We start from the raw sequence: 14,514 nt of genomic DNA on the forward strand, positions 1-14,514 counted from the left end.
GGAAGGGGAGACAGAGAGAAGGAGAGAAAGATAGACACCAGCACACCTCCTTCACCACCTGTGAAGTGACTCCCCTACAGGTGGGGAGCCAGGGGCTCGAACCGGGATTCTTACGCCGGTCCTTACACTTTGTGCCACGTACACTTAACCCACTGTGCTACCACCCGACTCCAGTAAATGTAGTATCTTTAGTAGAGAGAGAGAGAGAGAGACACCTGTACTTCAGCTTCACCACTCGTGAAGCTTTCTCCCTGCAAGTGGGGACTGGGGATTTGAACCTGGGTCATTGCAAATTGTAACATATGCAATCAACCAGGTGCAGCACCACCAAGCCCAATAAGTCAATCTATATTTAAATATATATATATATATATATATATATATATATATAATCAGTAATGTTATTTCATTGTACTGCTCACAAAAATTACTTAAATGAATTGATAATGTACAGATATATATTCAGTCTCTGCAGTAGGGTGAACATAGCTAGGCTCTAGTCCTCCTCTGGTACTGCCTTAGTGACTAGGAACAAAATTACTTCTCAGGGCCACATCTGTGTAAGCTGTATTTCAAATTCACTAGAATCTCCCAAGACTATATGTCTCTTTATTACCAAGAATTAGAAAGAGGAAATTTTGACTATTTTAATGGTCTTTTTCACTGTTAAGAATCATAGAATTTGGCTATAATGATTCTACCTCTAAATTTTAATTTCAACCCTTGATGATTGAATTCGTATATTTTCTGGAATGATGGAAAATTTAATGGCACTGTGAGAAGAAGGTAATATGAATGAAAATAAGCTGCTGCTTCTTATCTTTGAGGTAAAATTGTAATGTGGCCTTAAATCAGCACTAATAATAATGCTATCACTATTGTTTAAACATCAATGTTAAAACAGTTCATCTTGTTTTAAGGTATATAATGAACAGATCCGTGACCTCTTAGTAAACTCAGGGCCACTTGCTGTTCGGGAAGATGCCCAAAAAGGAGTGGTCATTCAGGGTTTGACTTTACACCAGGTATGCTTACAATTTCTTTCTTTTATTTATTTTTTTTCAACTTCAAGTGTAGTTATTTAGCGATTTCCACCTTTTACTTATTTCCCATTGTACATGAGAAAGATGCAAAACAGTCAACAACTTTTTCTTTCAAAATCTTCTTGAACATATGTCATTATTATTCTGCTTAATGCATTTATATTTTGTCTCCTTAGACAATCTTTAGTCCTCAGAATTCTTAGAATACTAAGTAAATGATTTTTAGTCAACATTTGATGAGATTTCATTTATAGGAAATAATTTCCTTTTATCTTTTAGTCTATTTTTTTGCTTGTTGAAAGTTTCCTGGAAAATTGAAGATATCTGAATAATATATTTTTCTTCTCCATAAACTTTAGCCTAAATCCTCAGAAGAAATTTTACAGTTACTGGATAATGGAAACAAAAATAGGACACAACATCCCACTGATATGAACGCAACATCTTCTCGTTCTCACGCTGTTTTCCAGGTAACAGGCAACTGATCTATTGCACTTAAATTTGAATTTTAAATAAATGAAGCCAAATTCACTGATAGTTATTTACACACACACACCACACACACACACCTAAGCTGTGGATTTCTAAGCTTATGAGCAGTGCCTTTACTTTGAGAATTTCATAAGATTCTCTAGAAATATTTATGGCCTAGAAGGTAGCCTTGCTGTGCAGCATGCCTTGCATGCATGAGGTTCTGGCTTATATTCATCCCCTGTATAACATGAGAGTTATAAAGAAAGAAAAGAAATAGAACTCCATGGATGGTGGGGTATTTTGTGCTTTCTCTGCCGTCTACTCTTTCTGACTATCTTATTAAAATAATAGACTAGAGATGATATATATCACAAGTACATATTTTTATTTGTGTGATAGTAAGCAAAATAGTAGTCGTTGTGGTAAACTGGCAGAAGTAGTCCACCTGTCTAGTAGGTAATCTTATATTCAGTGCCAAATTTCTTTGTATAACTCCTATTTTATAGAAGTAATAAATCGGGGAGATATAGATTCAATTTCTTAAGTGACTAGGTTAAGTATTTGCATTCCTTGAAGTATGATTCAGCTAATATAGTACTGTTGAGACTAGAAAGAACTGAAGCATAAATCAGCAGTTACTATTTCCTATAGTTTCTAGTTCTGTTAATAATTCAAATGTTTATGTAATATCATTCAAAATCATGTTATGTGGAATGTAAGTTGTTCTAGCTGAAAGAATTCACAGAAGCTATTGCAATCAAGTTATCAAATGTTCTCCAGTTCACAAAATGTCTTAATCTTACCACAGACCCTTCATTTTATCATTAGTTTATAGGGAAATATATATATATTTTTAATCTTTATTTATTTATTGCATAGAGACAGCCAAAAATTGAGATAGGAAGGGAAAAAGACAGAGAGACACCTGCAGGCCTGCTTCACCACTCGCAAAGCTTTCCCCCTGCAGGTGGGGACTAGGGGCTTGAACTGGGGTCCTTTAGTCCTGTAACGTGGGCTTGACCAGGTGTGCCACCACCAAATCCCAAAATATTTTTCTTTTAATTTATTTTTTTACTTTATTCTTTTTTTTTTTTTTTTTCTACCAGAGCACTGCTCAGCTCTATCTTATGGAGGTGTGAGGGACTGAACCTGGGACTTTGGAGCCTCAGGCATGAGATCCTGTTTGCATAACCATTATGCTATCTTCTACCCAGAAATATTTTTCTTAAACTGAGATTTTCTCTTTTTTTATATATTTATTTTATTTTATTTATTTATTAATGAGAAACATCGGAGAGAGAAAGAACCAGACATTGCTTTGGTACATATGCTGCCAGGGATTGAACTGAGGACCTCATGTCCAGTGCTTTATTCACTGAACCACCTTCTGGACCATGAGATTTTCTCTTAATGTCTTTGATTCTGCTTTAGTGGGAGCAAAAGTGTTTTTTTTTTTTTTCCTGTTTGTTGAAAGATTGTGGGGGATAGAAAGGAACAGTAAAAGAGACATGGCTTCCCTTTTGCATAGTGCTCCTATGTAGTAGTGGGGAGTCTGAACCTGGGTGCTCAGACATGATAAAATGTGTTTTCTCCTGTGTGAACTCTCTTCCAGCTTCCTTCCACAACACTCTCACATTTACTCCCTAATTTATTTCCATTAAGCTTCTGCAAAGTAGCCTAGAATAGCTTGCTAAATTATACTATTCTAATTGCTAATTGGATATGGCAAACTTATATGTGCATATATGTTTAAACATATGATAAACATATATGTATGGAGACAGAAAAAATTGAACTTGGAGTGGGGGGAAGAGAGATACTTGGAACACTGCTTCACCACTCATGATACTTCCTGCCACAGGTATAGACTGATGACGTGAACCCAGATTCTTGCACACTACAATGTGTGTGCTCTACTGGGTACACCACTCCCTAAATATATACTTTTCTACCATTTTTTTGTCCTTAATTGCTATTGGCATGCCACCATTTTGCCATTGGAATAAGTCTATTCTTCAATTCGAGGCAGCATTCATATTCAACTTGCTGTGTATACAATTGCTAGAAATTAGTAAGTTATCTTGACCATCTCTATTGATATCTCTACTGGTATTTTCTTAGACACATTATATCTAGGGGTCCTATACCCTCCCATCACCACCATCACCTTCTATCAGATGAAGAGTTATTTTCTTGCTAATTCTTTGTCAACCTGGTAACTATTTCTTCTGCTCTTGAACATGAGTTCAATTATAGCTCATCCACTTTGCTTTTAAAATGAAAATAATTTTTATTTCATGCTCTTAAAAATATAGTGTGTCTTGGAAGTCGGGCAGTAGCGCAGCGGGTTAAGCGCAGGTGGTGCGAAGCACAAGGACCGGCATAAGGATCCCGGTTCGAGCCCCGGGCTCCCCACCTGTAGGGCAGTCGCTTCACAAGCCAGTGAAGCAGGTCTGCAAGTGTCTGTCTTTCTCTCCCCCTTTTTGTCTTTCCCTCCTCTCCCCGTTTCTCTCTGGCCTATCCAACAACAATGACATCCATAACAATAATAATAGTTACAATAATAATAGTTACAACAACAAGGGCAACAAAAGGGAATAAATATATATTTAAAAAATAGTGTATCTTTTTCTTGTCAAGAAAAAGTCACCACTAAATGTATTACACTATTCATTTTGCACTTCATAGAAAATTCTTTACACTACTGAGGCAAATCTACTACCAGGGAATCCTTTCTATTCCTCAGAAAACAAATGTTCTGTTCCAAACTCCTGTATCTTCAAACATTAAAGATATTATTATCATTATAAGTATATACATATATATAATGTGTATCTACATTTTAATGTGGTTCAATCTTCATTTTTTCTATTTTTTATAATTTTAAAGATATATTTACGACAACAAGACAAAACAGCAAGTATTAATCAAAATATCCGTGTTGCCAAGATGTCACTCATTGACCTGGCTGGGTCTGAGAGAGCCAGTACTGCCAAAACTAAGGGAACTCGGTTTATAGAAGGCACAAATATTAATCGATCACTATTAGCTCTTGGAAATGTCATCAATACTTTAGCAGATACAAAGGTGAGTATTTTGTGTTTTCGTTTAAATATTCTGAAATAGGGGGCCAGGCGGTGACACACCTGGCTAAGTCCATATAATACAAAGCACAAGGACCTGTGCAAAAACATCCTTGTTCTAGCCCTGGCTCCCCAACTGCAGGGGGATTGCCGCACGAGCTGTGAAGCACATCTGCAGGTGTCTATCTTTCTCCCTCTCTATATTTCCCTTCTCTGTTTCTCTCTGTCCTGTTCAAAAAAAAAAAAGGTGAGGAAAACGGCTACTAGGACCAGTGGAACTGTAGTGCTAGCATTGAACCCCAGTGATAAACCTGGAGGCAAATATATATATTACTATATCACTAATATATATATGTGTATATATATATATTCTGAAATATTGAAATATTTATGATTTTTAGAAACACATTACTTAATATAATTTTTATAATTTTTTTTAATAGGGACACTTTCAAGGAACGGGATGGGATATGGAACTCTGGTGGTGGGAATTGTGTGGAATTGTATCCCTCTTATCCTATGGTCTTGTCGATATTTTTTATGAATAAATTTTTAAATTTTTTGTCTGTTATTTTTTTATTTCTTTATTGGGGAATTAATGTTTTACGTTTGACAGTAATTACAATAGTTTGTACATGCATAACATTTCCCAGTTTCCCATATAACAATACAACCCCCACAAGGTCCTCTGCCATCCTTTTTGGACCTGTATTCTTCCCCCAGTATAATTTATTTTAAATATCCATGAAGTCACATTTTAAGAATATGTCAGTAATATTTATATATAGATCACTGACTTCAAACCCTAATGTATCAAATAAAGTGAGGGTTTTGTTTTCTTTGTTTTTTCAGTTTCTAGTTTTACAATCAAGAGTGTTCAATAAGGTTGATAATATTTTATAGTTCTAACCACTTACTCTGAATTCATTTTTTAATATTTTATTTATTTTTTCCCTTTTTGTTACCCTTGTTGTTTTTATCATTGTTGTGGTTGTTATTATTGTTGTTGCCTAATAGGACAGAGAGAAATGAGGAGAAGGGGAGAGAAAGATAGACACCTGCAGACCTCCTTCACCACTTGTGAAATGAGCCCCCTGCAGGTGGGGAGCCCGTGGCTCGAAGCCACGTGCACTTAACCCGCTGTGCTACCGCCAGACTCCCTCTGAATTTATTTTTAAAACAGCCATTTAGTTTTGCTTTAAGATAAAAATTTAAAAAGCACATTTTAGAAAAATTAGATTATATTCGTAGTATTTTATGTGCTATCAAACCAAGGTAAATGCTATAAAGTGTTTTACCCCCATTAGAAAGAAAGGTGTAGGTTCTGAAGTGTAACTGGATTGCATAATAGGGTGCTTATTAGATGCTTTGGGGAACGTTAAAAAAATATTTCATGGGAGTCAGGCGGTAGCGAAGCGGATAGGCGCATGTGGTGCAAAGCGCAAGAACCAGAGTAAGGATCCTGGTTGTAGCCCCCAGCTCCCCACCTGCAGGGGAATTGCCTCACAGGAGGTGAAGCAGGTCTGCAGGTGTCTATCTTTCTCTCCCTCTCTCTGTCTTCCCCTCCTCTCTCCATTTCTCTCTGTCCTATCCAACAACGACATCAATAACAACAGCAACAGTGATAAAAAAAAAAAAAAAAAAAGAGCAACAAAAGGGGAAAAATATTTCACATTTCACAAGAGGGAGATTAAGTACATTCCTTATAATCATGAGACCTCAGGTTAGGTGGTTGGCACTGCATCTGAAAAAATAATTCTTCTCGTTCTGTATCTCTTAAGATGGAAAAAAAATAAATAACTTTTTTTTTTAATTTTACATCTGCTGTCTGCCAGAAGTTCTTACTAGAACATAGCACATTTGAAAACTTCTGTATTTGTAAAAGTACTCAATATTTTTAACATTAAAATATGTCAATTTTATTTAAGTTTATACTAGGATTTTTTAGGAATTTTTAGCAATTTTTAGGAAAATTGCTATTAACTCTTAAAATTTTTGCCTTTTTGTCTACTATAAAGAGTATTAAAATGATTTGGGACATCTTTCTAAAATAAATCTTTCTAAAATAAATTATGAAATTGTGAAGATCGCAAAAGCAAAATGTCTTATATTCTAAGTTAGCATCTCAAATATGAGGGAAGGAACATGAAATAGAAACCAGTTTTCTAAAACCTAAGCCTTTTTTCCAGACCTGCTTAATTATTAATAATTGCTTTCTTGTCATTTAATATTCTGTATTTAATGTATGTTATATGCATGTAAAATCACTTCAAATAGCACCAGCAGTACACACCTCTGCTCTGACTGACCACTATGGTGGAAAGCACAGTACTGGAAATATATAATCTGTTTCTAATTCTTAATTACCAGGTTTGTCCTGGGACAAGTCATTTTTTGATTAGATTCAATTTTCTCTTTTTAATAGAGAGATTTACCATGAGAAACACAAAGTTGCTTTCAACTTAATATTATAATGCTCTGTTTTTATAGAGAGATTTTTCTTTTTGGAAAATATGTTACTTTACTATCCTATCTTTGCCTTTTAAGTTAATCCCTAGAAAAATTAGGTCCTTCTAGAATTCTGTTTTGCTTTCAGATGAAATCTTGCTCTGATTGTAATTATTACTGACTTTGTATCCATGTTTTATGGTTATTGAAGAATAAAAGTAGCTCTGTGCCACACAGAATCATTGTTCTCTAGTATATTTGCTCTGAGAAAATATTTACTTTTGTATTTTAATTTCTTTTATTTTTTAATTTTATTTTTACCAAAGTACTGCTCAGCTCTGTCTTACAGTGGTGCAAAGGATTGAACCTGGGCCTTCTGAAGCCTCAGGTGTGAGAATCTGTTTGCATAACCATTATGGTATCTCCCACGCCCTATTTTAATCTCTTAGATGAAATATGTTTTAAGTAGACATTTTGTTAGTATGGAAACATGGTTTTAATAATGCAGAAGTATTTTGTTAAGTATATCTCATATTCAATTTCCCTGTTAATACCTTATATTAATATGGTACACTTATGTCAACTGATCAGTTTTATTACTTGATTGATATTCTATTCATATTTGATTAACCAAATGCTCATTCAAATAGAAATATAATCTTTAATAGGATATTTTGTTTGATATATTCACTGAGTAGCCCCCTATGATTCATTATCATCATTTCAGTCATAAGATATATCATGCTGGGCAAAGTTGACTAGTGCTTAAATTCTTATAGTGAAGTTTGCATTTAAATGTGGAAAACGACTTAAGAGTTTTTTTTTGTTGTTGTTCTTTCAGAGAAAGAATCAGCATATTCCTTACAGAAATAGCAAGCTCACTCGCTTGTTAAAGGATTCTCTTGGAGGAAACTGTCAAACTATAATGATAGCTGCTGTTAGTCCTTCCTCTATGTTCTACGATGACACATATAACACTCTTAAGTATGCTAACCGTGCAAAGGATATTAAATCTTCTGTAAGTGTGCTTCCTCTGCCTTTGTTTTAAGGACATTGTGTGTATATTTTTATAATTCCAATAAAATAATCAGAGCTATATTTCTATTAATGAGTAAGGAAATGGGTAGAAATGTCTTTTACTAACTTGGCTAGTTAAACATTATCTTAGACAAGCCATTAATCACCTTGATTGCATATATAATGAATACTGTCATTTAATGTTTGGGGAACCATAATGCTTCAGTTTCATTTTTGAGCTAATGGTGCTTGACATTGATAGCACTCTGGAATAATTGATCCTTTGACCCATCACCAAAACTGCCTACCTTAAAACATTTAGACATGTTAGCTGATCTCTCCATACCTCATTTACTTCATCTACAAATGGATTTATTAACTGACTTACAGTTTATAAAGTAAATGATTATGACCTGTATGTACACAATCTGAATTTCTATCTTTTTACAGCTGAAGAGCAATGTTCTTAATCTCAACAATCATATAACTCAGTACGTAAAGATCTGTAATGAGCAGAAGCAAGAGGTATGTGTATTCTTTACATCGATAGGTTACTCTCCTTCACTTAGTCATTTTTGGATTTTGTAATATTAATTATGTAAAGTTTTTTTCCTAGTATAATTAAAAATTGGCTTCATCAGTTATTCACAGCTAAAATATTTGTTGTGGCCATTATAATGGAGAAGAATTTTTTGTTTTGTATTTTAACTAGTATTTCTCTCCTCTAGATTTTAATGTTAAAAGAAAAGCTAAAAGCCTATGAAGAAATGAAAGCCTTTACTGATGAAAACAAGGCACAGCTAGTGATTTCAAACCCTCAGAAAAAGGAAATTGAGAGGTAAGAGCATTAAGACCTCATTCTGAGGAACTTAACGCTTTTAAAAATTATTCGAGAGTCGGGTGGTAGCGCAGCGGGTTAAGCACATGTGGCGCCAAGCGCAAGGACCAGCATAAAGCTCCCTAGCTCCCCACCTGCAGGGGAGTTGCTTCACAAACAGTGAAGCAGGTCTGTAGGTGTCTGTCTTTCTCTTCCCTTCTCTGTATTCCATTCCTCTCTCCATTTCTCTCTGGCCTATCCAACAATGACAACATCAACAACAATAACAACTACAACAATAAAACAACAAGGGCAACAAAAGGGAATAAATAAATAAATATTTTAAAAAATATTCATATTTTTATGTTGTCATTTGTAGTTCAGGTATGTCCTTACTCAGTTGAATTCAGAAAGTTACTATTTTTGAAATAATAGTGTTTGGGTTTTTTTTTAGATAACTTTAGATTACAAAACTATAAGTACTTCAAAAGTACTTTCCCACCTATTCAGGATGTCTTGCTATACCTTGTTACCCCAACAAGCCATCAGTCTCTGCTGGGAAATTGTGCCGATGCAGTCACATCTGCCATGTTGTCCCCTCAGGCTACTGCTAGTTCCCGCAAGAGTTGGGACATTCTTGGAGTGCCTGTTCAGCCATGTTGTGCCCTCAGGGCATTGTCTATATCCCTGCGATATTTGGAGTGCTTTGGTTACTCCTCCCCCCTCCCATTCTCAGGAGAGTTATTATCCTATCCTGGAGTGCTATGGTTACTCCTCCCCCTTCCCATTCACGAAAGCTACTCCTATAAAAGCCTTTCTTCTTCCGCACCTTGCTCTCTTGCCAGTGCTTCACTCCCGTGTTCAGAGGCAGGAAAGGTTACTGCGTGAGGTAGCCATTTTCACTACCTCCACGTGGCCCAACCTGCCTCTCTAGCACCCAACTCTGAGGTGCCAGCGCAAATAAAGATTTGTGTTTCCTCTTTGCTCCAGACCCCCTCTCTCTCTTCTCAGCGGCCCACACACAACAAAAAGTCTCCCTGTACTATATTCCGCCTATACCTGTGCAACCCACTTCTCCCACCCCAGTCGGCATTGATAGTCTCAGTTCTGCAGTTTTAGACCAAAGACTTGTTTTCATTTAACTTCACTAATTTACTTTGTTTCCTTATTTCCATTCCTAGGTACTAATTCCTTGGGGTCTTTGCCCTCCTGACCTGAACCATTTACAAAAGCTCCACCTCCTATTACTATTATCTTGGGGGCTGTATTTGAAATGTAAATGGTGAGGGTAGGGGGACACACATTCAGGCAGTCACATCTGGCATTACCATCAATTGTAAAATCCATTCAACATTTATCTACCCATAACTTATCACTCAACCTGCTATGTTTAAATGGTCATTTGAATGGACATCTATCTCTCATATCATAAATGTTCAGTTGATATAGAAATTGATAGGAGCTTACTAAGTATTATAGCAGTCAAGGTTGTGTTGATATAGAAATTGATAGGAGCTTACTAAGTATTATAGCAGTCAAGGTTGTGTTTTTTTTTCTAAGCTATCAAAAATAAAGTATTCCAAAGTATTTTTCTTCTAAACAGTTAAATCAGTGTTCCAATTTGTCCTAATGACACACTAATTCAAGAGCAGTGACTTTTGAGTAGTGCCAAAATGATAAGTAATTCTAGGATCAAATTAAGAAATTGCCAAAGCGTGTCAACATATTAAAAATTCAGTGGTCCTCTGGTAAAGGAACTTTTATTAAAATTGAGTAAAGTTCAATTTATTTGATACTCTAGATATAATCTCACTTATTGTTATCCTGTGAAACTAACCAGGGGGCCAGATGGTGGTGCACCTCATTAAGCACACATAGTACTAAGCGCAAGGATGGGTTTGAGGACCCCTCCCCACCTGCAGAGAAGATGGTTCACAGGTATGAATCAGGTTTGCAGGTTTCTCTCCCTCCATATTCCACCCCCACCCCACCCCCAATTTCTCTCTGTCCTATCCAAAAAAAAAAAAAAATGGCCACCAGAAGCAGTGGATTCATAATGCAGACATAGAGCCCCAGCAATTACCCTGTAAGCAGAAAAGGAAGGAAGGAGTAAGACGAAACTAATCACAGAGTAAACAAGTAATCATCCACATTATTTTGGAAATGTAAAGTTTGTAGAAAATATTTTGGTGTTCATAAAGAAGATAAGTCTGTGCTGGCTTTGAACCTATTTTCTTTATTTCCATTTTTGGATAATAGGTACTAATATCTCATTCTTGGGGTCTTCACCCTCCTGACCTAAATCACCTTTTTTAAATTGGATACATAAATTGAAGTTTGAATAATGTGCCCTTGAGTTGAATTATTTCTTTGCATTAATAATCTCTAGATGCTAAGATAACTACTTCTAGTAATATAATACTTTATTTTCTATAAAAGATTTGGAAGATTTTTTCTATTTATTTTAGTCCCATAGTAATTTTATCCAGTCGTTACAACAATTCTTTGAATTTGAAGTGAGTTACTTTTTTCTATCACATATAATGGAGGAAACTACAAAGCTTATCATTCAAATTGAAATATTTCACTCCTATAGTATGCTATTTTGCAATTATTATAAGTAATTAAACATTTATATTAGTGATACTCAGCTTTTTCATACAGGATCAGGATGACCTATATATTAGAATGTAAGAACTTTATACTGTAGCTTTTCCAAAGTATTTAAACTATTTTCTATTAATTCTCTTAATAACCTGTTGACTTAAATTTTTTATCTTTATTTATTTATTGTATAGAAATAGCCAGAAGTGGAGGGGAAAGGGGTGTTAGAGAGGGAGAAAGACAGAGAGACACCTGCAACACTGCTTCACCACTCGCAGTGCTTTACCCCTGCATCATGTGGGTGAATAGCAGATCAAACCTGGGTCTTTGCTCATTGTAACATGCCGTCAACCAGATGTGCCACCACTCGGCTCCCAGTTTCATTATATTTAGTGTTTTTTTGTTTTGTTTTGTTTGTCTTTGTTATGACTCACCAATTTTGCAGTGTCTTAAAAGACAAGTAAAAGTGATCATTTTTATTTAATTCTATAAAAGAAAAAAATTAACTCTGATCTCTTGTTATCTATTGATTTCTTATTTCATGGTGATAATCAAATATGGACCTATCCCACAGTCAACCAGATATAATGTGTGTAAATGTGTGAAGAATCTACCAGCTGTTCAAATTTGCAGTTATTTTGTTACATGAAATTTCCTACCAATACTTAAACAGTTCTTTTTACCAAAACCATTTTTCTGGAATTGATAGCTATATATGTTATTTATTTAATAGAGACAGAAAATCAAGAGGGAAGGAGTCAAAGAGGGAGAGAGAAACCTACAACACTGCCTCACTGCTTGTGAAACTTCCCCCCACCTGCAGGTGGTGTAGACCTGGAGCTTAAACCTGGGTCCTTCCTTGCTCATTGTAACATTGTGTTCAACCAGGTATTACACCACATGGCCTGGAGTTGATAGCTTTAAATCATTAAGCCTTTCCTTCTATTAAAATGATTATCTGGGTGGTAGCACAGCAGCTTAAGTGCACATTGCGCAAAACACAAGGACCGGGGTAAGGAAACCTGCTAGAGCGCGCGTGTGTGGTCCCCCCTCCCCCCGCCCCTGCTACCCCCCCCTCCGCAACTGCAGGGGAGTCTCTTCACAAGTGGTGAAGCAGGTCTGCAGGTGTCTGTCTTTCTCTCCCCCTCTCTGTCTTGCCCTCCTCTCTCCATTTCTCTCCATCCTATCAACAACAACAACAATAAAATAAAACAACAGGGGCAGCAAAAGGGAATAAATAAATAAAACTTTAAAAAATGTTTCAGAAGATACACTGTCTGAATTATAAAAATGAATTTGGGTATTTTTCACATCTCTACCCATTTTTAAGTTTGAATTTAATACATCAAATAATTTACTTATATTTACAAAGAAGGTAATGATAAAGTAACATACCTCCTAACCTTAATCATTTTCCTTTAAAATTATCTCCTAATAGAAAATACTATTGTCATATTAATTGTACTATTTTACATAGGACTTATTTAATGCTTTGAAATCTCACTATCTTTTTTCCAAAGAAATAACAATTGTATGAAATTTTAGAAATTAAAGAAAGAATATACATTGTCAGGGCCAGGTGGTGGTGCACCTAGTTGAGCGCATATATTACAGTGCACAAAAACCCGGGTTCGAGTCCCTGGTGCCCACCTGCAAGCTTTCCAAGTGGTGAAGCAGGGCTGCAGGTGTCTCTCTGTCTCTCTCCCTTCCTACCATCCCTTCCCTCTCAATTTCCGGTTGTCTCTATCCAATAAATAAGAAAAGAATATACATTGTCTACTGTACATCAATGCTACTTTGGAACTACTCAAAGAGAAGTAAAAGAGAAACTGCAGTTTTTTTCTTTGAGATAATATAGGTCATTGCTTATGAAAATATCAGTAAACTTGCTTAGTGTCTAATATTGTGGATTACCTAAAGTTATTGACACATTTTTGTCATTTGGTTACTTGAATATTTCAAATGACTAGAAAGTAGTTATTCATTACTCTCTTAAGACTCAGTTTTAAAACTATAGTTTCTTGGGGAGCCAGGCAGTGGTGCACCCAACTAAGCACAAACATTATCATGTGCAGGGATCTGACATCAAAGCCTCACTCCCCGCCAGCTATGAGGAGGCTTCAGTAGCGGTGAAGCAGGACTACAGGTGTCTCTTTCTCCCTCTCTTTCCCTACACCTCCAACCCCTCTCAGTTCTCTCCTATCAAATTAAAAAGAGAAAAATAGCCTTCCACTAGTAGTGGATTCATCATGCAAGCACTGAGCCTCGGTGATAACCCTAGTAGCAATAACGTACATAAATATAAAACAATAGTTTCTTATAAAGAAGCTTTCTCAAATCCTTTGATAGAAATTGTGTCCATCCTAATCACTAAACAGTACCAACTAAAACTAGACCAAAAACTACAAAATCGACAAGTATCTATTTTGGGGGGTATAAAATGTTAGAGAAAACTAAGAAATAATCTTTGAGTATAACCTAAAGATGACTTACCAATTTATTTACTGGCACTAATATTGTTGTAATATACAATGAAATTGCAATGCCCATACATACTTCCTATGAAATATTTATTAGTTTGTCAAAATTGCATTGAAGTCAATGTATTGTGGCTTATATTCATCCCCAATAGAATTTCATTAAAAACTACTGACGTAAATTGGCTGTGTTTTTACCACAGATCCTTACAAATATATCTAAAATTCCAGCCAAAGAACATTTATTTTTAAATGTCTATACTTTGTTATAGTTTTGTTTTAAAGCCTTTACAGACAATTTTTCTTTGAAAATTTTGTCCATATGTGACTTGTGTAGCTAAGACCTGATCTGTGATTTAAAGATATAAATACATTTATATAAAATTAAAATACCAGTTTGACCAATATCCTGCTATCACAGGAGGAGAAGGCACTATTAGTCTTTTTGGAACCTTTATAGAAGTTATCCTGCTTGAGGTCTTTAAACATTTGGAGATCTGACTTCCAGCTCTGATTTTCTAATTCTGTCTTGCCCTTTGGAGGAAAAAAGA

At 35.5% G+C, this 14,514-nt stretch overlaps 1 protein-coding gene across 1 annotated transcript in view; it reads left to right on the forward strand.

Annotated features, from left to right (window-relative positions):
- The window catches only part of KIF18A (kinesin family member 18A), a 72,857-nt gene that overhangs the window by 17,633 nt on the left and 40,710 nt on the right, over positions 1–14,514 (forward strand). The window contains exons 4-9 of the mRNA XM_007533520.2: positions 921–1,025; positions 1,403–1,513; positions 4,407–4,604; positions 7,890–8,066; positions 8,516–8,590; positions 8,794–8,903. Of these exons, the coding sequence (XP_007533582.2) occupies positions 921–1,025; positions 1,403–1,513; positions 4,407–4,604; positions 7,890–8,066; positions 8,516–8,590; positions 8,794–8,903 (776 nt within the window). The remainder of the gene's footprint in view (positions 1–920; positions 1,026–1,402; positions 1,514–4,406; positions 4,605–7,889; positions 8,067–8,515; positions 8,591–8,793; positions 8,904–14,514) is intronic.

This window comes from Erinaceus europaeus, chromosome 17, assembly GCF_950295315.1.
Source record: "Erinaceus europaeus chromosome 17, mEriEur2.1, whole genome shotgun sequence".
NCBI classification, from domain to species: domain Eukaryota; kingdom Metazoa; phylum Chordata; class Mammalia; order Eulipotyphla; family Erinaceidae; genus Erinaceus; species Erinaceus europaeus.